Source organism: Protopterus annectens, chromosome 11.part0 (assembly GCF_019279795.1).
Source record: "Protopterus annectens isolate FY-2018-M chromosome 11.part0, PAN1.0, whole genome shotgun sequence".
Taxonomy (NCBI): domain Eukaryota; kingdom Metazoa; phylum Chordata; order Ceratodontiformes; family Protopteridae; genus Protopterus; species Protopterus annectens.
Window position 1 is genome coordinate 216,717,361 of NC_056745.1, and position 23,973 is coordinate 216,741,333.

At 43.6% G+C, this 23,973-nt stretch overlaps 1 protein-coding gene across 1 annotated transcript in view; it reads right to left on the bottom strand.

The window, feature by feature from the left end:
- Window positions 1-23,973, bottom strand: part of VEZT (vezatin, adherens junctions transmembrane protein) — a gene marked incomplete in the record, with an annotated part of 850,549 nt that overhangs the window by 147,927 nt on the left and 678,649 nt on the right. The window contains 1 exon segment of the mRNA XM_044087638.1: window positions 1,444-1,637. Coding sequence (XP_043943573.1) covers window positions 1,444-1,637 — 194 coding nt within the window.

Genomic DNA, 23,973 nt, shown 5'->3' on the forward strand with positions numbered 1-23,973 from the left:
TGTAACCAAATAATTTATTCATGTTCTCTAGCACGGAATGAAATTGTAATTGTGTCTTCCTTACTATGATTGTATATGTAACTAAACTATATAATGCGGAGCTTTTCTCCCCGGGCCTCCACAGAAAATGGGTTCCCTGAGCTCAGTGGACCTCCCCGGTCATCAAACTGGAAATAAATAAATAAAAAGTGACTAACTGAAAACAGTGATGTAAACTGATTGGTGGATACATTTACTCTTACTAGTCACATGTATTTTATGTCATTTTAAGTCTTTGCTGTTTGGATTAAAAGTTGGTTTCTAGTCGGAAGGTCTAGTTTTCTGTTTTAAAGTTCAGCCTATTTGCTTTACAGTGTGGGATATGTGCAATTTCTCCTTCATAAGAATTCAGCAAGGGGCACGCCGTTGTAGATTTATTTGGAATTTGTTCACTGATAAAGTCTGACTGGATCATACAGTACCCAATTTTCAGCAGAGGCCCAGGAAGAAAAGTCCCACAAAAGTAACCTTACAAGTTAAATAAAATATAGGGTGAAACTTTGACATGAATTGCATTACCTGGGTATTAATATGCCTTTTGACATACAGGAAAACATAGTGAAAACATTACATAGCCATTATCTTTATTGAGAGAGTACACCTTTGCTAATTAGTAAGACAAAAATGTCAAAGAATAAAGGAGGTAGACACTGGCAGACCTCACCAAACACAGCACTGCTCATCACAGTGTTGCACATACTGGTAATACCTCGTGTAATAAAATGGTGTTCATCATGTTTCTGAATATACAGTTAATCAAAATCCAACAAAATGATGTCCAAATCAAATTTCAAGCATTTTCCTCTCATGGGCGTTGTAGCAGAGTGTTTCCATTTCTGTAGAGCAGAAAAAAGAAACTAGATCTCTCTGCAGCTGCAACTCATTTACTTGTGCAACACAGGCAGCAATGCAACTTCCACAACTCTACTTAACAGCAGTACTGTGCAGTAATGTTTTTCTTATTTATACTTTGCTGCATTGTTGCCAGGAAGAATATGACCCTATCCATCATAATGCCTAGAAATTTGTAGCACAGTTTCCGATGCAGCTTGGGTATAAGGGCTAAAGACTACAGACAAGGCTGCTGTATGCAAAGGCAGAGCTTGAACAATTAACAAATTATATCTTCTCCACATTATGCCTACTACACCAACATCTACAGGTGCAGAATGTACAGTAATTCATTCATTCTGATGCCTTAGCATAGTCTCTATCTAAGGAAGGACATAGAATTGCTAGCAACCATAGATCAGGAATATAAAAACTGAAAGTGACTGTACTGCTGCACTGAGAAGTCAGCTATCAAACAGTAGTTTGTGTCTAAAATGCAGCTACAAAGAAACATTTCCTAAAAATTACCATTACCTTAACAGACATATTAATGACAACAGTCTGTGTGTGTACCTTTTTCTTCTACAGCATTGCGCTCCATTTTTTTGACCTGCAAGACCGCCTCCTCCCAGCAATTGTTGCTGGCCTGCATGTGGGGTTTGATTAGTTTCAGCTTTTGCTCTAGATCCTGTCGGATATCCGAAGTTATTTCCTGTTGCTCTTTGTAGCTTGCTAACTTGTCCAGCTCATCCTCCAAAATGATTACCCTATTTAGGAAAATACCAGTAATGTGACATCAGCAGAAGAAACACAGAAGTCACAATTTGCTGGTAGGACAGCATTAAAAAGAACACCAAACTTGCTCAGGGTTAAATGGAGGTATGAATGCTTGTTCAACGTTCTAAAAGCTAACCTCAATACAATACTAAAGGCAAGTTTTCAGCAAGTATTTTATTGACAGGAAAGGAACAAACTAGATGCTATGGTAGGACTGGAGAGAACAACATTGTATAAACAAGTCTATATCAAAACAGAAATGAAGAAAAAAGTATATGGTAAAAAAGACTTGAAAAAAGGATGCTTCTTATGAAACACTAACATTCAGCTGTGCTAACAGCATACCCACTTATACCAAAAAAAAATCATTAAACAATTCAACAGTGAACCAAATACACTTTCACAGCCATCACAAGGCTGTAATGCAGGAGCTGCTAGACAGTATGCAACAGTCAAATAATACACCATATGTCAAAAAAGTAAAGACATGTAAATATCGCTTCTTCATGTTGTTTACCGTCCTTATGGTATAAACTCAGTACAGTACTGAGAAAAGTTTATTTTATGTCGGATGACAAGTCATAACATGGCCACATGCTTCTACATTGCATTCAATTTTAGTGCAAGACCAATACACAGTTTTAAATGCAATTATTTAAGGGAAATGATTATAAATTACATTAAAACAGACCAAATAGCAGAACCAAGACTTGGTTAGTATGAATAAAACCAACAGTAGAAATATGTTATATGCATCACTGCTGCTTTTAAATAAGATTTTCTCTTGTTGATTGTTAATTATTGGCTGTGTGTTCTTGTATATAAAGAGGGTGTGTTAGTTGCTGTTTTATATGCACTGAGGAAGGGTTTTTACCTGAAAGCTTTGTTTTAATAAACAGCTTTTTGTTACATCTGCGTTGCCGAGTTCGTATTTCTACTATAAATGACATATAGCAGAACATTAAAAATAATGTAGTGTAAGTTACTAATTAGCATATGATGATACGTTATGGGTAAAATGACAAGATTTGGAAACGGATTTTTTTTTTTTGTGGGGATGTATTTATTGACTGTAAATCAACTGAGTACTAAAGTCCCACTGGGCTAGCACCATGGGAACTTACAAAATACAATTTTAAAGATAGAAGGTATAGTGGCATACACAAAGGCCACAGTTATCTGAATAAAGGCACAATAAAAACCGCATTGAGTATGCATGAATAAAGTTACAATAAATAAATGCAATCAGTCACACAGAATTCAGAAACTTAGTACATTAGCAAAAGTAAACTCACCACTAGCAGTAGATGTTCGAATAATCACTTCTGTAGTATCTTAAGCCGTATAGGTTAGATCCTGAAAAGAATGTAACAGCTGACCAGCTTCCAAAGATTCAGGGTACCTTCCAGGCATCCAAATTTTCAGTCAGTTTGAGCTGAGCTGACTAAAAAGACAATTTGGTTGCCAAGCCCTTCAGAGCTTTCACCCCAACAGACAGAGGGAAGCTGAACCCGGAAAGGACGATGCTAGGAACAAAAGGTAAATATTCACACTCTGGCATAAATACAGCAAAAAACAAGGGGGAAGTAAGGAGGGAGTGGATACTGCAGCAGTGATCATTCGAACATCTACTGTATTAGTAAGTTTACTTACAGAACTGTACTATGTTCAGCATACTAATCGCTGCTACAGTAGCCTTTGCTATACTGGTAGACTACCCTTGCTTACTACATCTTGGAAGTGAAAAGGGAAGGGTCTAGGAGTCCCTGGAGAATGCCCTAGCAATGGCTGATCTAGAGATGGAGAAGGAATCAAGTTTGTAATACCTTGTAAACATATGTATAGAGGACAGAGCTGCTGCTTCTAGAACACTTCTAGAATCCAACCCTTTCCAAAAAAGAATAGATGAAGCCAAGAACCTGGTAGAATGGGCCTTGACCCTACATGGAATAGTTTTATTGTAGTGAATATAACAAAAGGTAATAAAGTGAGATGACCACTTGGAAATAATTTGTTTTGACACAGGTTGTCCTTTCTTAATATCACAAGAAATGAAAACAGATCTGAAGATCTGAAAGATTTAGTTCTGTCAAGACAGTACTGGAGTTGACTGTCGACAAAGTATGGAGTACCCTTTCTCCCTCACTTTTAAGTTCTGGAATGAAAATGGCGAAGTGGACAGTTTGGCTTAAAGTAAACTCAGATAGCATTTGCATAAGAGGACTAGTTCTGAAAGAAACCCCATCTATGTGGAAAATGAGAAAGTTTGACTTGACAAAAGAGCTCACAACTCAAAATGCTCTTCATGCAAAAGTCAGCAGAACCAGTAAAACAGTTTTCCATGTTAAGAACCTCAAGTCAGACAGATTAGAAGGGTTCAAATGGAGCAAGTGTTAGATTCTCCAACACAAAATTAAGATCCCGATGAGGGGCCACTGTTTTTTGGAAGCCTTTTATGCAAAACTGCTTTTAAAACCATTTTGACATGAGAATGCATTGAAAGAGGAGAATCCAAGGGCAGACATGTTGATATGCCTGATAAATGAACCTTGATGGAGAAGCAAGAAAGACCAAAGGATAGTAACTCGCACAAATATTCTAAAACCCTGAAAGGGTGCTGGTTATGTTGTTGGCACCAACTAGAAAACCTTTCCCATTTGCTAATATACGATTTTCTAGCAGCAGGCTTTCTTGCTTCTGTTAGTAGCTGCTACATGTCCTCAGTAAACAGGTGCCAAAAGGGAATAAAGATCCTATTATGCAAGCAGTCAGTTGAAGTTGTCTGGGTGTAGCAGACACTCCTGATCTTGTACAAGTAGATCCTTTCTGTGAGGAAGCTTGTGGCAATTGCCCCAGACCATTTCCAAAAGAAGGGAGAACCAATGCTGCCTGTACCAGAAGGGAATTATCACAATGATCTTGGGGGATACCTTCTGAATCTTCAGATGTCCCCTGGAAATCATTGAAAAGGGTGGAAAAGCAAACAGGGACATTCCTGTCCAAGGAAAGTAAAAAGGTGTCTGTCTTCCAGGCCTTCTTGCATGAAGTCCTGGAGCAGAAACTTGCCAGCTGATTGTTCAGACAGGAGGCAAACAGGTCTTCTTGAGAAACTCTCCACAGCTGGACTAAATTTTTGAAAACCCCTGATCTAGTTTCCATTTGTGAGGGTCTGCCTTATTCTGCTCATCTTGTCTACCACAGTTTTGCCCTGACAGAATGTAGGTTTGCCTGCAGAGTGAAATTACATTGTGAAGCTCTGTCCCAAGCTAATATGGCTAGTCTGCAAAGGAAGTACAACCTTTTTTTTCCCTTGCTTGTTAATGCCCCATAACTGTGGTAATGCCTGTAACAACCTGAAGAGGTATGGGGAAACCCAAGGTAATTCAGAGTTAAATGCCTTGATCAGAGCAAGCAGTTTATTTACACTTATGTGCTTGCATCTGTCCTTAGTGTTCTATAAACCTTCCATTTTTATCCTTGCTGGAACTGCTCCCCAAGCAAAGTCCTAGTCTGTGGTGACTAACTGCTTTGGAAGCAGGCAAGGAGAAGGGAAGACCTTGGGTTTAGGGAAATTTGCTGCCTTCACCGAATGATTTCTCCCCAAACAAGCCCCATCATTGGGATTTGAAAAGCCAAACGCTGCTGGTGCTGGGACCAGAGATACCATTGCATCTTTCCCATGTGGAGCCTTGCTGGGGGGTGTCATGAGAATCACAGATGCCGTGAGACCCAAAATCCTGATGTGTTCCCTTGTTGTGACGGACGTCTGAGTGGAAACCTCACAAACAGATCTAGATATGGACCTACTTGTTCCTGTGAAGGAAAAGCTTTTTGAGCTGAGATGTCTAGCCGATAACCCAGGAAGACTATCCTGTGTGAAGGAGTCAAAAAAGACTTGACTGGATTCTTGGAATCCTAGCTTGTATAACGAGATTTCTGACACTTTGAAAAAGACTCTGCAAAGACAAGCAAGTCATCTAAATACAGAAAAATGCAGATACCCTGTACCCTTCAATGAGCTACAACTAAGGCTAGACACTATGTGAACACTCTTGATGCAGTTCATAGTCCACAGTTTATAGTAAGGTAGAAAACTGACTAGCTGATCCAGACACACACACAACCTTAAGAACCACCTGAGGTCTGGAAGAAAAGGGATGTGATAAGCATCTTTTAAATCTGTTACCAGGAAACTGAAATGAGGAAGAAGAGAACAGGTTGTGAAGTGGTGTCATTTTGAACTTCAGCACTATCACAAACAGGTTCAGGAGAGAAAGACCCAGAAATGGTCTCCCAAGCATCTTTTTTTCTTTCGTACCAAAAACATCCTTGAATAAAAACCTTCCCCAACCAGGGAAGGAGAAACTGCTTCCATCATTCCCTGATACAGCAAGTGTTGAAGGACAGGGGGAAATAGAGGAATCTGGTCTGGTGGTTGAGGACTTACCCCATGGAAAGGAGAGGTTTCCTTCCACTGCCATTTCTAACCTTGAATGATGTTCAGAACTCATTTGTTTGAAAAAAGTTTATATACTCACTGTTGCTTGTCCCTCTACACTCAAAAGAGAAGCAAGGCGGGGTAGTTCGTTTAAGATGGTTTATTACATAAAAACACATCAGGATGGATAGCAGCATTAATAAACAAACTGATTAACAGACAAAGCTTACACGCATGCATGTTTACATCGCAACAGCTAACTATAAAATGGCACTCTGACTTGCACGTGCTCAGTACTCCATACACTTGTACATGCCCACAGGTTGTTTCTTAAAGAGACGCACATTAATCTACATCCTCCCTCTTAAAAAAAGATTGTCCTTATCAAAATAACATTGCAGCTAAGCTTGCATCAATACAGACATTTAGAAACAAAACAATGTTCACGTCCAGGTTGCCGCGCATCTGGAACATGGTCTGGAGATACGACCAAATCTCATAACATAACAATTAGGACTGGGTTTAGCAACATGGACAGGTTTCGGTGTACAGTTCGTCTGAGGAGCTTCAGGATTCTTCACAGGAATGGGAATGTTCACCGGAACGGGAACACTGGACAGTTCACTCCGAGATGAAGAGCCTTGTTATAGGCTCGGACACCGGTATCAAATGCTTCCAATTTCGCCTAAAAACTGCTCCTTGTGACTCCACAATGTATGATCTTGGCTCTCAGCAGATGTTCTTCATGACTCCAATCCAATCACAACCTTTGGACATTTGCATCCTTACCACTTCTCCCTCTTGTAATGGACCGAGCGGTTTTGCTGGTCTTATCGTAGTAGGACTTCTGGGTTAAATGCTTCAACAAATTGGCTTTTACTGACCTGTTTTTCTTGACGCATGGAACCAACAGTTGACTACTGATTGGTAATGTGGGTCTGGTTTGTCTCAACAGAAGTCTCTCACCATGTGAACCAAGATTTTTATCACAAGGAATATTTCTGAGATTCAGTAGATTCAGGAAAATATCACTATTGTCTTGTTTTGACTTCTCTAGTAACTGCTTTGCACTTTGAACTATGCGTTCTACCAAACCATTTGACTGCAGATACTCTGGGCTACTTGTGACATGAGTAAAGTTCCACTCTTGCAAATCCTTTGAAGTGTTTGTTTGTAAACTGCAGGTCATTGTCAGAAATAACTTTGTGCAGACCACCATGAACTACAAAATTATGCTTCATTTTAGTAATGACAGTAGTGGATGCTAGATTGGGAAGTAGCTCAAATTCGAAACAACTGGAATAAGAGCCTACTAACACCAAATAATGTTGACCATTCCACCCGAAAATGTCTGTAGCTACTATCGACCAAGGTAGTTCCGGAATCTGGTTAAGATGAAATGGTTCCTACTGTTAATATGACTTTGTATTAGTTGACACACAGTGGTGGTGCTGCGGTAGCGTTGTCGCTTCACAGTAAGACGTTGTCCTGTTCGATTCTCAGCTAGAGCGTCTTCTGTGTGGAGACATGCATGAATGGGCATACCTTCGTTGAAGGTTGTGGGTCAGGGCCAGCAACTCGGCACGTAAAAATCTACTGCCAATCATTAGCGGACCGGAGTTCTGCTGGGGCGACCCCTTACCGGGAAAAGCAGAAAGACACAACATTATTAGACACAGAACAAGATGAAAGTGTTCTATCAATATCCTGTGGCATAGAAGACAAAAATACTAATCCTTTCGCCCTTCTTTAGGTAAAGTCTGTTCCTGGGTGACACCTCAATTTAAGATAGTAATGTACTCTTGTTGCAAAGACTTTGGAACAATAACTTTTGGACCTTTCATAATGATACCATTGTCTGACAAAATCTCATCTCTGTATAAAAAGTAAGGTTGCACTTCTGGAGGTAAACTAGATTGCTTTGACGGCCATCCTTTTTTGAAAAAGTAGTTGAGCTTCTGTAAAATGGGATCTGCAGCTCATCAAGACGTGTGGAAGACAAATTTCTCACTTCCATGACTTCAAAATCAAGGCTTTCATTGTTATGCTGTTCTGTGGTACTTCTGGGTGATCTGGATAAAGTATCAGCAAAATAAAGAAGTTTGCCTTTGTTGCAAACACGATTGAAATACTTTTGCAGTCTCAACATCATGCGCTGCAATCTGGCTGGGGATGAATGCATAGGCTTTTCTCAGAAAACTGACTAGAGGCTGATCTGTTTCGATCTGGATAGGTTTACCATACACATACTCATGGAACTTGGAGCATGCAAACAATTGCCAAAAGCGCTTTCTCTGAGCATACTGCATTTCAGCTTGGGTGAGAGTTATGGACACACAAGCAACAGGTTGACCCTTTTGTAAAATGACTGCACCAAGACCAAATTTCAAAGCATCACATGAGAGAGTAACAGGGTTTGTGTACATAATAGTATATGAGAGTAGGTGGACTGGAAATTCTCTGTTTCAGGACATCAAATGCTCTCTGGTACGTGTTTGTTCTCTGAGTGGTGCTGATATTTGACTCGCGTCTGGAATAAACTTGCCTAGACAGTTAACCAAGCCAAGAAAACATTGCATGGCTTGAACATTGTCTGGTGCTGGCATCTCGAGAATGGCTGTTTGTTTAGAAGGGTCTGGTCATAATCCTGAACTGGTGAATAAATGACCAACTTGCTCAAACACTCTCCAGTTCTCAGCATTATCATCAAACCCTAGCAGACCTGGTTTTCGAAATCCTTCAACCATGCTAAAAAAAAGTGTGCGTGTTTGTGCAGACACTGAAAATATGTTCCCTGTACAGTGGACATAAATAGTTTACACACCCCTGTTAAAATGCCAGGTTTTTATGATATAAAAAAAATGAGACATCAATAAATCATTTCAAAACTTTTCCCACCTTTAATGTGACCTATAACCTGTACAATTCATTTGAAAAACAAACAAATCTGTTAGGGGAACAAATATAAAAAAAAAATGTATAACAACCTGGTTGCATAAGTGGGCACACACAAACTAATACTTTGTCGAAGCACCTTTTGATCTAATTACAACATTCAGTCTCCTTGGGTAGGAGTCTATCAGCATGGCACATCTTGACTTGGCAATATTTGCCCACTCTTCCTTGCAAAAGTGCTCCAAATCTGTCAGATTGCGAGGGCATCTCTTGTACACAGCCCTCTTCAAGTCACCCCACAGATTTTCTATTGGATTTAGGTCTGGGCCCTGGCTGGGCCATTCCAAAACTTTAATTTTCTTCTGGTGAAGCCCTTCTTTTTTTTATTTGGATGTATGCTTGGGCTCACTGTTGTGTTGAAATTCCTCTGCATCTTCAGCTTTCTAGAAGATGCCTGAAGGTTTAGGGCCAAAAGTGACTGGTATTTGGAATTGTTCATAATTCCCTCTACCTTGACAAAAGCCCCAGTTCCAGCTGAAGAAAAACAACCTCAAAGCATGATACTGCCACCAACATTCTTCACAGTGGGGATGGTGTTCTTTTGGTCATGCAAAGTGTTGTTTTTGCACCAAACGTACCTTTTGGAATTCTGTCCAAAAAGTTCAACCTTGGTCACATCAGACCATAATACATTTTCCCCACATGCTTTTGGGAGACTTGATGTATTGTTTTGCAAATTTTAGCCCGGCCTGGATGTTTTTCTGTGTAAGAAAAGGCTTCCATCTTGCAATCCTACCCCATAGTACAGACATAGGCAGAATATGGGAGACTGTCTGTCACATGTAGTACACAACCAGTACTTGCCAGAAATTCCTGCAGCTCCTTCAGTGTTGCTGTAGGTCTCTTGGCAGCTTCCTTGACTAGTTTTCGCCTCGTCTTTTCATCAATTTTGGAGGGATGTCCAGTTCTTTGCAACGTCACTGTTGCCCCATATTTTCTCCACTTTTTGATGACTGATTTCACTGTGTTCCATGGTATATCCAATGCTGTGGAAATATTTTTGTACCCTTCGCCTGACTGATACCTTTCAACAATGAAATCCATTTGATGCTTTTTAAGCTCTCTGTGAACCATGGCTTTTGCTGTAGCAGGCAACTGAGTAAAAGTCAGGAAAATCCTACTAGGAGAGCTGAACTTTATTTGGGGTTAAAAAGAGTCTCTAACTGATGGCATGTGTGTACCCAAGAAGACTGAATGCTGTAATTAAATCAAAAGATGCTTCAACAAAGTATTAGTTTAAGGGTGTGCACACTTATGCAACCAGCTTATTGTACATTTTTTTATATTTTTCCCTCTAACAGATTTGTTTGTTTTTCAATTGAATTGTACAGGTTATAGGTCACATTAAGGGTAGGAAAAGTTTTGAAATGATTTCTTGTGGTCTCATTTTTTATATATCACAAAAACCTGGCATTTTAACAGGGGTGTGTAAACTTTTTATATCCACTGTAATTATGTACAAATAAGTTGCCTCTCTGCAGCCTGCAGTAACACACAAATGCAGAAGAAACTCCTTGAAATACTGTAGGTTGTGAAATATGCTCTGAAATGGCTGTATTCTGTGAAATAGCTTTACTGTAACACTGCACAAACATGCGAGCACTTCATACACTTCTGATAACTCGGACAGCCTCAGTTAATACAAAACCGTACATGCTTAGCAAAAAATGCAGTTGTTTCTCTTATTTTATTCATTTTACGCAATTTGGACTATTTCAAACATTTTCTTTAGTAAATTGAATAATTTTAGCAATATCAGACATTCCAACTTAATTTAATTTAGAGCGGTCTGTATGCTTTGTTTCATATTTAGCAAATAAATATAGTTTGAGCATGTTTTAACATTAGAAATTTGTTTCTGACCTGTTTTTTTGCGGATTATACATGTAGCAGGGACGGTCCACTTTTGTACATACCACCACCTGTAGCAAGATGCCTCTTGAAGTCAAAATAGAGAAACTGGAGTTCTTTCCGGCCATTAGATATGCCGCTTCTGACACCATGTCACTCGTCCCTCTACACTCAGATGACAAACAAGGTGGGGTACTTCATTTAAGATGCTTTATTACATAAAATCACATTAGGATGGATAGCAGCATCAATAAACATAAATGAACTGATTAACAGACCAAACTTACAAGCATGCATACTTACATCTCAAAAGCTACTACAAAATGGCACTCTGACTTGCACGTGCTCAGTACTCAATACACTTGAACATGCCCAGAGGAGGTTTCTTAAAGAGACATACACACATTGATCTACAGTCACTATATCATTACATATCTGCTGCCCATTTTCATTCTTCCTCAACTGATGGGTTTCGGATCTGACCTTGGATTTGACTCGGATGCTACTACCAGATCCTTGGACCCAAAACTCTCATGTTCCTCCTTTTGCACATAATACCCGGCCCACCTAACATGCCTCCAATCGAGTTTGCTGCCCCTAGGAGACAGTGAACAATAACTTAAGAGAACTCAAGGTATAGAATTAGAAAAATAGCTTGAGCTCATCTTATGCCTTTCCATGAGCAAAGGGAAGGGGGTTAAGTAGGGCAGGAAGCTGAGAAAGAATGAAAATAGACAACACAGATGTAATGTTATGGGGAATACATAACTTTTTTTTCTTTTACCTGATGTTGTCATTTTTATTCATTCCTCAACTGATGGGACAGACTCCCCAGATAGATGAACCTTGGGCTGACTTAATAGAAGGATATTTCTTAACACTGTAGTGCCAAAGGCAGCTATGTTTCTAGAAATCAAATCTAATTTGTAATGAGCAATAAAAATATGAAGAAAGGACCAAGTGGCAGCTACACAAATGTCATCTACGGAAGTCCTTGACCAAAATGCTGAGGAGACCACCACAGACCTCATGGAATGAGCACTAGGAAGCTTAGGCAGAGATAATCCTCTGCTAGTGTAGACAAAGGAGATACAGTCAGTTAACCATTTGACCAGTGCGACTTTGGAAACTGACTTGCCCAATTTGTTAGGTGAGAAACTGGTCAGTCTTTGAAAAATCTTTGGTTCTATGGAGATATAAACAAAGCTGTCTGGACATCCAAAAGATGGAGCATGTACTCTCCTCTATTTGAGAAATCTGGAAAGAAAATGTGAGGTTAATGACCTGGTTAATGTTGGACTCCGAAGCTACCTTAGGCAAAAAAGATGGGTTAGTCCGTAAAGACACCCTGTCTTTGTGAAAAAACAATTAAGGAGGCTTGGAGGACAAAACCTTGAGTTCGGATACTCGGCTAGCATGTCATAGCAACTAGAAAAATAGTTTTCTGGGACTAAAATTTTAGATTTGACTTAGCTAAGGGTTCAAAGGAAGTTTGGGTCAGAGCTTGAACCACAAAGGTTACATCCAAAGAACAGCAGGATCCTTTAGTGGAGGTCTAAGTAAAAAGCACCTTTGAGGAAGGCTTTACATAACTTAGAAGAAGCTAATGTAGGCTTATTTTCACCTACTTGGAAATGAAGAATGGCAGCAAACTGGACCTCAATGGTAGCAAAGCTAGCCCTTACACTGAAAACTGAAGCTATAAAAGTCAATTACAGCTTGTACAGGGGCTGAAAGAGGGTCCAGATCATTGTTAACATCCCATAACATAAATCTCTATTTGCTTTTGTAAATCTTTCTAGTAGAAGCATTTTGAGAAGATGATCAAGTATGACGGAACAGGGAGGAAAGCTTGGACTGTCTAGCAAATAGCAGAACTGGAGAAACCATGTGGTCAGCTTGAGGCCTGTAATGTCCAATCGGTCATACCTGCAGGTGAGGCAGAAGATCTGGATTAGGATTCAGTATCCAGGGTGGATGTAAAAGGTGAGGCTAGAAAAAGGGGACCCAAATCTGATGAAGCCAAAAGGGTGCAATGAGGATAACTGTGCTCTTCAACTGGTATGCTTTCTAGAGAAATTTGGGAATGAGAGGCCACAGTGGGTAAATACAGAGAAGATCAGCATAGTTGTAAAACACAGCATCCCTCAGACTCCCCCCTTTGGACAGATTAGGGCAAAGAATCTGCTGCACTTCTTTAGGGGAGAAGCGAACAGATGGAAAAGTCTCTCTGCCATTTTGAAATTGAAAGACATCTCATGAGACATCAGAATGGACCTGCTGAGTTTGTCCGCAATCACGTTGGCTCTCGCTGATATGTGCACTGATGATGGAAAGCAGCTGGACATTGCAGACAAGATTTGGTTCCTCTCTGCTTGTTGATGTACCAGACTACTGACATGTGGTCCATCTGAAATGCAATCATCCTAGAAGGGAGAATGTTCTTGAAAGGTCTTCAATACTAGTAGGACTGCTCTTATTTCCAAGACACTGATATGTAATCTTGGCCTCTTCTGGGAACCATGTACTTTGGACTGTCCTTCCCAAGTAGTGCCCCCCTACCTTAGTTTGGAGGCATCCATGATCAATATGGCCATCAGCAGGGAAAGAACAAATGGACAGTCTTCAAAAACTTCATTTGACTGAAGCCACCAAAGAAGATACCTTTTGCAAGCTTCTGTGATCTTGACTGGGGAGGACAAAGGTTGCTGAAGAATGGACCACTGAACTGAAATGGTCCACTAAAGAATTTGCATGTGAAACCTGGCTAAAGGGACTAGGGCGATAGCTGCTGCCATGGAACCCAAGGCTTGTAAGATTAGTCATGCTGGAGGAAACTAATGCAGGATTACTTTCTTGATCTGGGATTTGAGCATCTGTACTGGAGTTAGAGGAAGAGTGACCACCTGACGGACCATGTCCAGACGAGCACCTATGAACTCCAAGCACTGCATAGGTATGAGTTATGATTTTCTGTAACTGTGACGCCTAGATGAAGACAACAGCAGCAAGTAGTCCCTTGCATGTAATAACAGATACCTAGTTGGGGCAGTTAGGAGCCAGTCAACTAGGTATGGAAATCACCTGGAATCCCAGCAGTCTCAAGTGAGCTGCTACCACTGTCATGCATTTGGTGAACATTCAGGGGGCTGTGGTGAGACCAAAGGGCAATGCCCTGAACTGGTAATGACTGGGTCCTAGCCAGAAGCACAGATATCTTCTGGAGCACCTGTTTATTTTTATGTGATAGTACACAACCTGAATATATATATTGAGCACATCCAATTGTCCTTCCACAGTAATGGCCGTATGGACTGAACAATGACTAACCAGAATTTTGAATATTGCACAAACTGGTTTAGTTTGGGGAGATCAAGAATAGGTTTCAAGTCTCCTGTCTTTTTTGGCACCAAGAAAAATCTTCTGTAGGTCCCAGATCCTCCCTGATCTGGGGCAAACTTTTGGATGACTTTTTAGCAGCTTTTCTATCTCCAAGGTTCATAGGTTGGTACTAGGCTATCGGACCTAGGGCCTATACAAGCCTAGCCATAAATTCCCTGGCTATTTCTTCCCACACTATTTACTTCCCTGGACCCCTGTCTAGCAGGGGAGACTGGACGTGATCCCCGGGGTGAATTTCGTTTCTCCCATCCAATTGTCAAGGTTCCTTTTGAAGAGGGACAAAGAGGCGCTCTGCTTGACATGTATGGGCAGTCTATTCCAGAGTCTTGTGAGTCTCTGGGTCAGGAACCTATCCCTCCAGCATGTTTTGTTTATTGTGATGACAAGGTTTAGATCCCTGGAGCATGTGGCTCTGAGGGATTGGGATTTCTTTAAGTGTGGCATGTCCAACAGCTCTGGGTTTGACATAGCCTTGTATGTTAAGCAGAGATCGCCTCTGAGTAGACGATATGCGACAGAGTACAGCTGGAGTTTTTTATGGCGGTCAGTGTAGGGCATCTGCTTTAGGCCTGTGATTCTTTTAGTGAGGTATTTCTGCGGCCTTTCCCATTGTTGCAAATGTCTTGAGAGGTACATACCAAACGGGGAGTTGTATTCTATAATGGGTCTAATGAGGGATGAGAGTACAGTGGGACAATGACCTCCTTTTTTATGGATGAAAAGCCCTTAGTGATGAGGTGTGCCACATAGAAGGATTTCCTGACTGTTGTGGTGATGTGGTTATCGAAGGTGAGACCACTGTCCACCTGTGTCCCTAAGTCTCTTATCACACTTTCGGTGTTTAGTGTACTGCCACCTATGTGGTAATTCATGTTTACATGTTTTTTTTCCCAAAGGGGATAACAAGAAGTTCTGTACTCACCATAACGTTCGATGTATGTAGTCCATCTCGCCTCACATTCTTACCCGTGGGTTCGGAGCCAAATATCGGCTCCGACTCGGCCAAACTTTTCTAGCTCGAAGTCTTCTATTGGCTGGGCTGAGCAGGTATCCCATGCTGCACTGCTCCATATCCCCAGATCTAGTTTGCTGCGAACACTCATTCATACCCCATGCATAACAACATCCAGGTAAAGAAGAATAAGTTAAAGGAGAAGGGAAATCTGTAAATCAATCCTAACTCCAGATCCTCCAGGAAGGGGGAAGGTGGGAGGGTAAGTAAGAATGTGAGGCGAAATGGACTACATACATCGAACGTTATGGTGAGTACATAACTTCTTGATGTTATGTAGTCCAATCTCGCCTACATTCTTACCCGTGGGACAGCGCCCCTAGCACCTACATCCTGGGTGGCTCATAGGAAAATACTCCTGAGTACTGTGGAACCAAAGGACGACCTGCCCCTAGATACCACGTCCAATTTGTAATGAGTAACAAATGTGTGAGGAGAAGCCCAAGTAGCTGCAGCACATATATCATCCAACGACAATCTGGCTTGATAGGCTGTAGATGTAGAAACAGCCCGAGTAGAGTGAGCCTTGACCGGAAACGGCAGGTCTTTTCCTCCTGCGGAGTAAGCGAAAGAGATGCAACTGGATATCCATCTGGATAGGGTGATTTTGGAGACAGGGGATCTAATTTTGTTTTCCGAAAAGGAGACAAATAGTTGATCAGACTTTTGGATATCTTTTCTTCGGTGCAGATAGAAATGTAACAGTCTGTGTACATCCAAATTGATGAAATTTAAATTCTGCCTTGTTTGAAAAATGGGGAAAGAATACAGGCAACACAATAGATTGATAAAGATTAGATATGGATGCCACTTTAGGAAGAAAAGAAGGGTTTGGTCTAAGAGAAACCTTGTCCTTATGGAAGATCAAGTATGGAGGTTTGATAGAAAGGGCTTGAATTTCTGAAACTCGCCTGTCTGAAGTGATTGCTATTAAAAAGGCTGTTTTCCAGGTCAAGAATTTCAAATCACAGGTAGCTGCAGGCTCAAAAGGTGGTGAAGTAAGGGCTTGTAGAACAAAATTTAAATCCTGGGGAATGATGGGTTCGGAGACCGGAGGACGGAGTAATAGCGTGCCCTTCAGGAAAGCCTTACAGAGTCTGTGAGCCATCAGACTAGGCTCATTAGCAATATGAAAGTTAGAAATCACTGCCAATTGAACTTTTATGGTAGCTGACACTGAACCCTGATGGAAAAGCAGAGACAAAAGCTCCAAGACTGAAGCAATTGGGGCTGTGTAAAGATCAATTCCTTGGGTATGCGCCCAAACAGAAAACCTTCTCCACTTGCTAGAATAAATCTTCCTAGTAGAGGGCTTATGAGAGGAAGATAAAATGTGAACTACCTCCGGTGAGAAGTGATGAAGCCTAACTAACGATGGAAGTGAAGTGAGAGGGGTGGAACTGTCCCGACATGTGTGTCAGTAAATCTGGTTGTGGGTCCAGAATCCAAGGAGTGTCCACAATGTAGGGTTGGAGAAAGGGAAACCAGACTTGACGAGGCCAGTGTGGAGCAATCACAATCATTCTGCTTCCCAAGGATTGCGCTTTCTGAATCACTTTTGATAGCAAGGGAAACGGAGGGAAAGCATAAAGCAGACCGGAGGGCCAATCGTGAACTAGAGCGTCCCTGGGTGACTCCCCCTGTGGTGGGAGCAGCGTGAAGTAGCTGATGCATTTGGCATTGAGGGGGCTGGCAAAAAGGTCGCAGTAAGGCTGACCCCATCTGCTGAAGATTCGTTCTGCAACTAGACGATTCAGGGACCACTCGTAAGGCATCAGAACAGCTCTGCTTAGCCTGTCTGCTATTACGTTGGACTTCCCCAGAATGTGCATTGCCACCAGAAACCATTGGGAAGATACTGCCCACTGCCACACTCGCATGGCCTCTCTGCACAGGGGGTAAGATCTGGTTCTCCCTGCTTGTTCAGATACCACACCACTGACATGCTGTCCGAGTGTATTGCAATCATCCCTAGGGGTAAAAAGCTCTGGAGTGCGTGCAACGCAAGTAGCACCGCTCTCATCTCTAGGACATTGATATGCAGATGTATCTCGTGATCTTGCCACGTGCCTTGGACTGTCCTGCCGAGATAATGCCCCCCCACCCCATCTGGGAGGCGTCCGTGGTCACTATGGCAACCGGGATGGGTGGAAGAAGGGTTTTCCCCTGTCCAGATTGTTGGTGCAAAGCCACCAACTGAGATCCTGTTTGCATCTGTCCGTGAGCAAAATAGGGTGAGAAAGTGGACATTTTTGGAGAGACCATTGAGCAAAGAGGAGCCATTGAAGAAGTCTCATGTGCAATCTCGCTAGAGGGACCAACATAATTGTTGCTGCCATGGTCCCCAGGAGTTGAAGAACCCATCTTGCCTTCAATTTCCTCAGGGGCATTAGGGTGTGTACCTGTTGCTGTAAGACTCTGATCCTTTCCGACGGTAAAAATGCTTGCATTCGAACAGTGTCTAATTCTGCGCCTATAAAGGTGACACGCTGTGAAGGCAACAAGACAGATTTTTCCCAATTTAGTGTTATGCCCAACTGTTGACAGAGAGTGATGGTAGCATCCCTGGTTTGGATTAGTAGATGCCTGGTGGGGGTGGTAAGGAGCCAGTCGTTCAGATACAGAAACACTTGGAATCCTTGACGTCTCAAGTGAGCAGTCACCACCGCCATACACTTGGTGAACACCCTGGGGGCTGTGGTGAGACCAAAGGGCAGGGCTCGAAACTGGAAATGACTGGCTCCCAGACGGAAGCGTAGGTGACTCCTGGATGCCCTGTCCATTTTGACATGGTAGTAAGCATCCTTGCGGTCGATGGTGCACATACATACCTCCTCTCCCAACAATGGGAGAATAGATTGTAGTGTGACCATACGGAACTTGGACTTCTGTACATAGTTGTTCAGTTGGCTGAGATCTAATATGAGTCTCGGGTCCCCTGTTCTTTTCAGCACCAAAAAGAATCTTGAGTAAGTCCCTACTCCGACTTGTTCTGAGGGGACACGCTGGATGACTCCCTTTCCTAGCAGCTTTGAAACCTCTGAAGCTGCTTGATCCCTTCGACTGGGTGGAACATCCGGGATTTTTCTGACTGAAGGGGGGTGTGACGTAAAGGGAATGACATAACCTCTGGAAATTATTCGTAATACCCATCGGACCTGGGTGATGCTTTGCCTGGCTCCAGAGAAGCACAGTCAGGCATTCCATCAGGAACGAGAATAGGGAGAGCCGTGAAAGGAATTGCGGTCTCCCGAATTGCAGGGGGCCCCCCTGCCTCTAGGGCGGCGTCTCCCTGAATAACCTCCCCCTCCTCTGGAGGGGGACTCACCTTGTGCGGCAGGAAAAAACTTCTGTGATTTTTTGAACCACATCTTCCCACCCCGCTGGGCCTTGGGGTAAGGTCTAGAGGGAAGGGAAAATGGACCCCTACAGCAGACAGGGTCTTACCCTCTTGTTCGCACCTGGTGAGGGTGTCTTTCACTTTGGTTCTGAACAAAGAAGAATCATCAAAGGGGGCGTCAGTGAAAGAAGACTTGAAGGCCTCCACGAAATGACAAAGGCGCATCCAGGCTTGCCTTCTAAGGGCAACTCCTGAGCTTGCTGCCCTACTCGCTCCATCGGCTGCATATGAAATGAGCCGCATGGAGGAGCTGACGATGGAATTGAGGGCAGACACCTGGGCGTTACCCATCTGGGCCACCGCCTTAGGAACGTTACCTGCAAGAGTATCTCCTAACACCTTGAGGAGATCTCTCTGGAGACGAGTAAAATGAGACAGATAGTTCAGCGACCATAAGGTAAAGGTTGCTGATGAGAGGGTAAGCTTCCTGTACCGGTCCATGGTCCTAGACTCCTTGTTAGGAGGATGGACGGAGGAAGAAGTCTCTGCTACTTCCTTCTGAGTGGCCGCCACCACCATGGCATCCACAGGGACTCTTTTGGACAAAAACACCTTACCTGGGGGAGCAGAAAGAAACTTATTGGGATGCCTGGGTATGGGTTCCACAGAATCAGGGTTTTCCCACACCCTCCGACAAATTATATCCAGGAGCTCGTCGAAGGGTGGGGACACCCAGGAGGCGGAGGGCTGAGCACCAAAGGCCATAAGGAAGACCGACTCCTCCTCAGAGGGGGCCCTTGGACGGCCAGTCACCTCTTTGTTTCAATATCTCCAGGATGTCGGAGAAGGAAACATCATCAGAGGATGACTTGGGGGACCCCTCCAATTCCTTGAGGTCAGTATCCGAGGTGAGAGACTCATCATGTGAGTATATGTGCTTCCCTCTTGCACGTTTTCTTTCTAGGGGGCTCCTCAGGCACGAACTCTGAAGGGCCCTCAGAAACTTGGGGACCACTCGTGGGGGTATCCCTAGGCCTTGGTGCTCTGCCGTCTACGGATAGGTGGTGATCAGAGGCTCTCACCGGAGTGGTGGGGGACAGAATGATCGACACGCATGATGTAGCTGACGATCTGGCCAGAGCAGTCCGCATGGCCTCAAAGGAAAGGCAGCCCCCCCCCCCCCCGAGTCTGAGGACCGGCCAGCCTCAGAGACCATGACAGGAGTCGGGGTTCCTCAAGCAGAGGCACCGAGAGGGAGACTCAATGTCCAGAGATTTCCCCCTCGGGCCCAACTGAAGAATCCCGAGTCCCGAACCTCGTGGATGGAGACGACGGGGTCAGAGCCGGCATTGGTACCGATAGACCCGGAGGGGCCATCGGAACCGACCTAGGAACATCACACGGAGCAGAACACTCTGCCTCCGAAGACAGAGATGCACTCGGAGGAGGAATGATCGAAGAAGGTGTCAGGACGGGCTCCGGAGCCGACTGGGCCAGAGCCAAAAACAATTTTGCCAAAACCAGTGACTGGAGGAGCATCTGCACCACCCCTATCAACATCCACATCTGAAAGAGTCCTGGAGGATTTAGAGGACAGGGAGGGAGATCGAGATCTCCTCTCAGGTGAAACTGGTCTAAGTCTGGGCGATCGGCTCCAAAGAGGTTCCAATATAACTGGAGCCGACGCCGGTTCCATCAACACCGACACTTTCTGCGGCCCCGAGGACAGTGGAGCCGAGGAGGTCGAAGCAAGTTTTGTGACTTTCTCCAGTGGCTCCGAGGAAACTGAAGGAGCCGGAGATCTCTTTTTTGACTTGGAGGACTTAGATTTACAACTGGGAGAAGAATCCATGGCCTCTTCGAACGAGGGTTTCAAGAGTCCCTTTAAAATCAGCTTATTCTTTCTTTCTTGGAGCACTCTGGGACTAAAAGCATGGCAGAAGCTGCAGGACTCCTGCAGATGGATGGCTCCCAGGCAATAAACACAAACCAAATGTCCATCGGTGATGGACATCTTGTAACCACACTTGGAGCACTTTTTAAAACCCGAAGGTTTGTGCTCCTTGGAATCCTTGGTCATCTTTCAACAAGTAATCACAAAAAACCAACACAGCACAAGTCACTGTCTGACAAGAAAGGACACAGACACGCAAGCACCACAAAACGCGGGAACAAGTTTTGTATACTGCACAGCACACACGCAAACCTAAGAAGGAACACGCACTGAGACAATAAAGGCCAAAAACCTCTAACTAAAACGGTTTTATTGACCACGAATACTAAGGGGAAACAGACAGTAAAACCTCTAACTTAAAAGGTTTTAGCGCGAACAACACAGGACAAGAGGACTAAGTCCTCTAACTAAAACGGGCCTAGCCCGAAAGAACAGTTGGTGGGATACCACAAACACACTACCGAAAACCAATACAACACCAAATAGACAATAGCTATGAAAATAGCTTTTTGTTTATAAGTAATTTTCTCAGAATAACGAGAAAAAAGGGTACTTAGCCACAGCCAAGAGCGAGATCACGTCCGAGCTACACGAGCGGCAAACGAGATCTGGGGATATGGAGCAGTGCAGCATGGGATACCTGCTTAGCCCAGCAAATAGACGACTTCGAGCTAGAAAAGTTTGGCAGAGTCAGAGCCGATATTCGGCTCTGAACCCACGGGTAAGAATGTAGGCGAGATTGGACTACATAACATCTATACATTTCTTGGCATTGAGCATGAGCCCATGGCTCTGGCACCAAGCATCCGTTTCTGTAAAGCCCTTTTGTAGAGTATCCACATCATTTGGGGAGTCAATAATGGCTCCCAGTTTGCAGTTATCTGTGAACTTTGTTAGCCAGAGTGCCTTAGTGTTGGCCTGTACTTCATAGAAGTAGATGCCAAACAAGAGCGGTCCCAGGACTGAACCCCCAGAGGTACTCCACTTGTCTGGAGCTGGATTTGGAGTCTGCTACTTTTACAGTGTGGGTTCTGTCAGTAAGCCAGCTGGCAACCCATCGAGTGACATAGGTATTAATGCCCAGCTTAGTAAGTCTATCTATGATTCCAGAGTGGGGGGTGGTGTCAAAAGCCTTGGCGAGGTCCAGATAGGCTATGTGGATCACCTTACCCTCATCCATGGCTCTGGGGGCTGCTGCTTCTCTCTGATTGGGTGGAACATTAAGGATTCTTTTCATTCTTATAGGGGGAAATTTGGAAAAACGGTATGATATAACCTTTGAATACAATTCTCTGTACCTATGAATCTTTTGTTATGGATAGCCAGGCTCTTTGGTGCAGAGACAAATGCCTCCTGATGGCCTTCAGAGGGCAATGGTTGGGAAGCCGCTCAGGATTGCTGATAGTGCCTGTCCGAGTAGGAATCCAGGAAACTTTGGTTCTACAGGCCACCTCTGCTGCTGGGGCAGCATCCTCCATTTGAGTCCCCCTCTCCAACTAGCCTGGAAGAACTATCTCCTTGTGAGTATTGGAAAGGACCCAGGGATTTATGGAACTACATCTTTCTACCTCCTCATTGACTCTGGGAAAAGGGTCTTTGAGGGGTAAAAAAGTGTACCCCTACAGCAGGCAAGGTCTTTACTTCTTGTTCACATCTGGAGTTTGTCTCTCTTACTTTGGGGTCAAATAAGGAAGAGCCATCAAATGATACACTGATGAATGAAGACGTAAAGGGATCCATGAAGTCACACAGATGCATTCAGTCATGTCTCCTAAAAGCCATGCCTAAACTTGACACCCATGAGGTACCTTCCGCCGCATGGGTGATCAGCCTCATGGATGCATTAGATATCGATTGAAGGGGGGCCAGTTATGAGGAACTATCTTGGTCCGCGGCAGACATGGACCCAGAAAGAGATTTGGGGAGTTCTATACTCATGCCTCTTTACAATCTTGTAAAATATCCAAATAATTCAATCACCGCAGAGGAAAGATTGCTGAAGCATAAACATGCTTACCAAGTTTGTCCAAGGTCATGGACTCCCTGTTAGGGGGATGGACAGAAGAGATCTGCTCTGTTAGCTTTTTACTGGCCACCACCACAACAACGGCATCAAATGAAACACACATCCAGTGTGTCCTGTCCTTGGGAGGGGCTAACAATTCGTCTGAATGCTTAGGGATGGGGTCCACTGTATCCATTTCCTTCCACGCCAATCAAAAAATGAGATCTACAAGTTCATTAGCTGGGGGGGGGGGGGGGTCACCTAAGACGTAGCTGGGCCAGACCCGAAAGCCTCCAGGAACAATGACTCCTGTTGGGAAAGGGTATTGGAAGACTATCCACCTTTTTGTTTCAACAGCTCTAGGATGTGTACAAAGGAGACATCTTCAGGTGGAGATTGGGGGACCTTTCCCCTTTTATTGAAATCACTGTCATCCATGAGAGATTCCTCAGGGAAATCTCAATGCCTCCTTTTACATGTTCTCTTTCGAGGGACCTCATCAGGGGGATGGTCTGGTAAGGTATCAGAAGAAATGGGAGAGTCCTGATGGACTGACTGGAGACTTGAACAGGCTGGCTGACCCAGAGGCTTACAGCAAAAAAAAAAAAAAGTTGCCTGATTCGAGGGGAGTAGGGATGTCCTTCCTTTAGACAAATATAAGGCCCTTTCCATAATCTTGAAGGCAGAGCGTTTGGGGGACAACAAATATCCAATAGCCAGTATCTCTCGAACTGCCGGCTCCTGTAACCGTGGAAGCACTCCACCAGAGTTTGGAGTCAGATCTGAGCTGTCCAACGTCGAGGGTACTAGGGGCAGATATGGCTCTGAAAACTTCAGAGCCGATGCTAGACTCTCAGATCTGGCAGCTCCAAGAGTCCTCTGCCTCCAAAAAGCTCAGAGACAGATGACTATGGGAAGTAGCTGGAGTCAAAAAACAAACCGTCTTTGGATCTGAACAGGACACCCACAGGAATCTCAGATCTGAGGGCTCTGAAATAGCAGGGCAGATCGGAAGAGGAACCAAAGGGAAGTAGTCACAGGTAGGCTAACGGATCTGATGGGAGACTGAGTTTGGATTCCCCCCATCTGCATCTGAGCTCTTAAGAATTTTCTCACCATCCTATCCCACTTCAGCTTTAGATAAACTCCTGAAACACCTGAGAGAAGAGAAAAAGAGAAGAGGATGCAGACAGAGTTCTAGAATGCTTGTGGGGGAGAAACCTCTTAGAAAGGTGAAAGGCGCCAAGATGTTATTGGATTCAATAGGGTAAGAGGTGATCAGATCTGAGGCAATTTGGATTTAGGCACAGAGGGATCCAAAGTAGTCAGATCTGACTTTTTTGACAATTTTACAAGTGGGTCTGAGGAA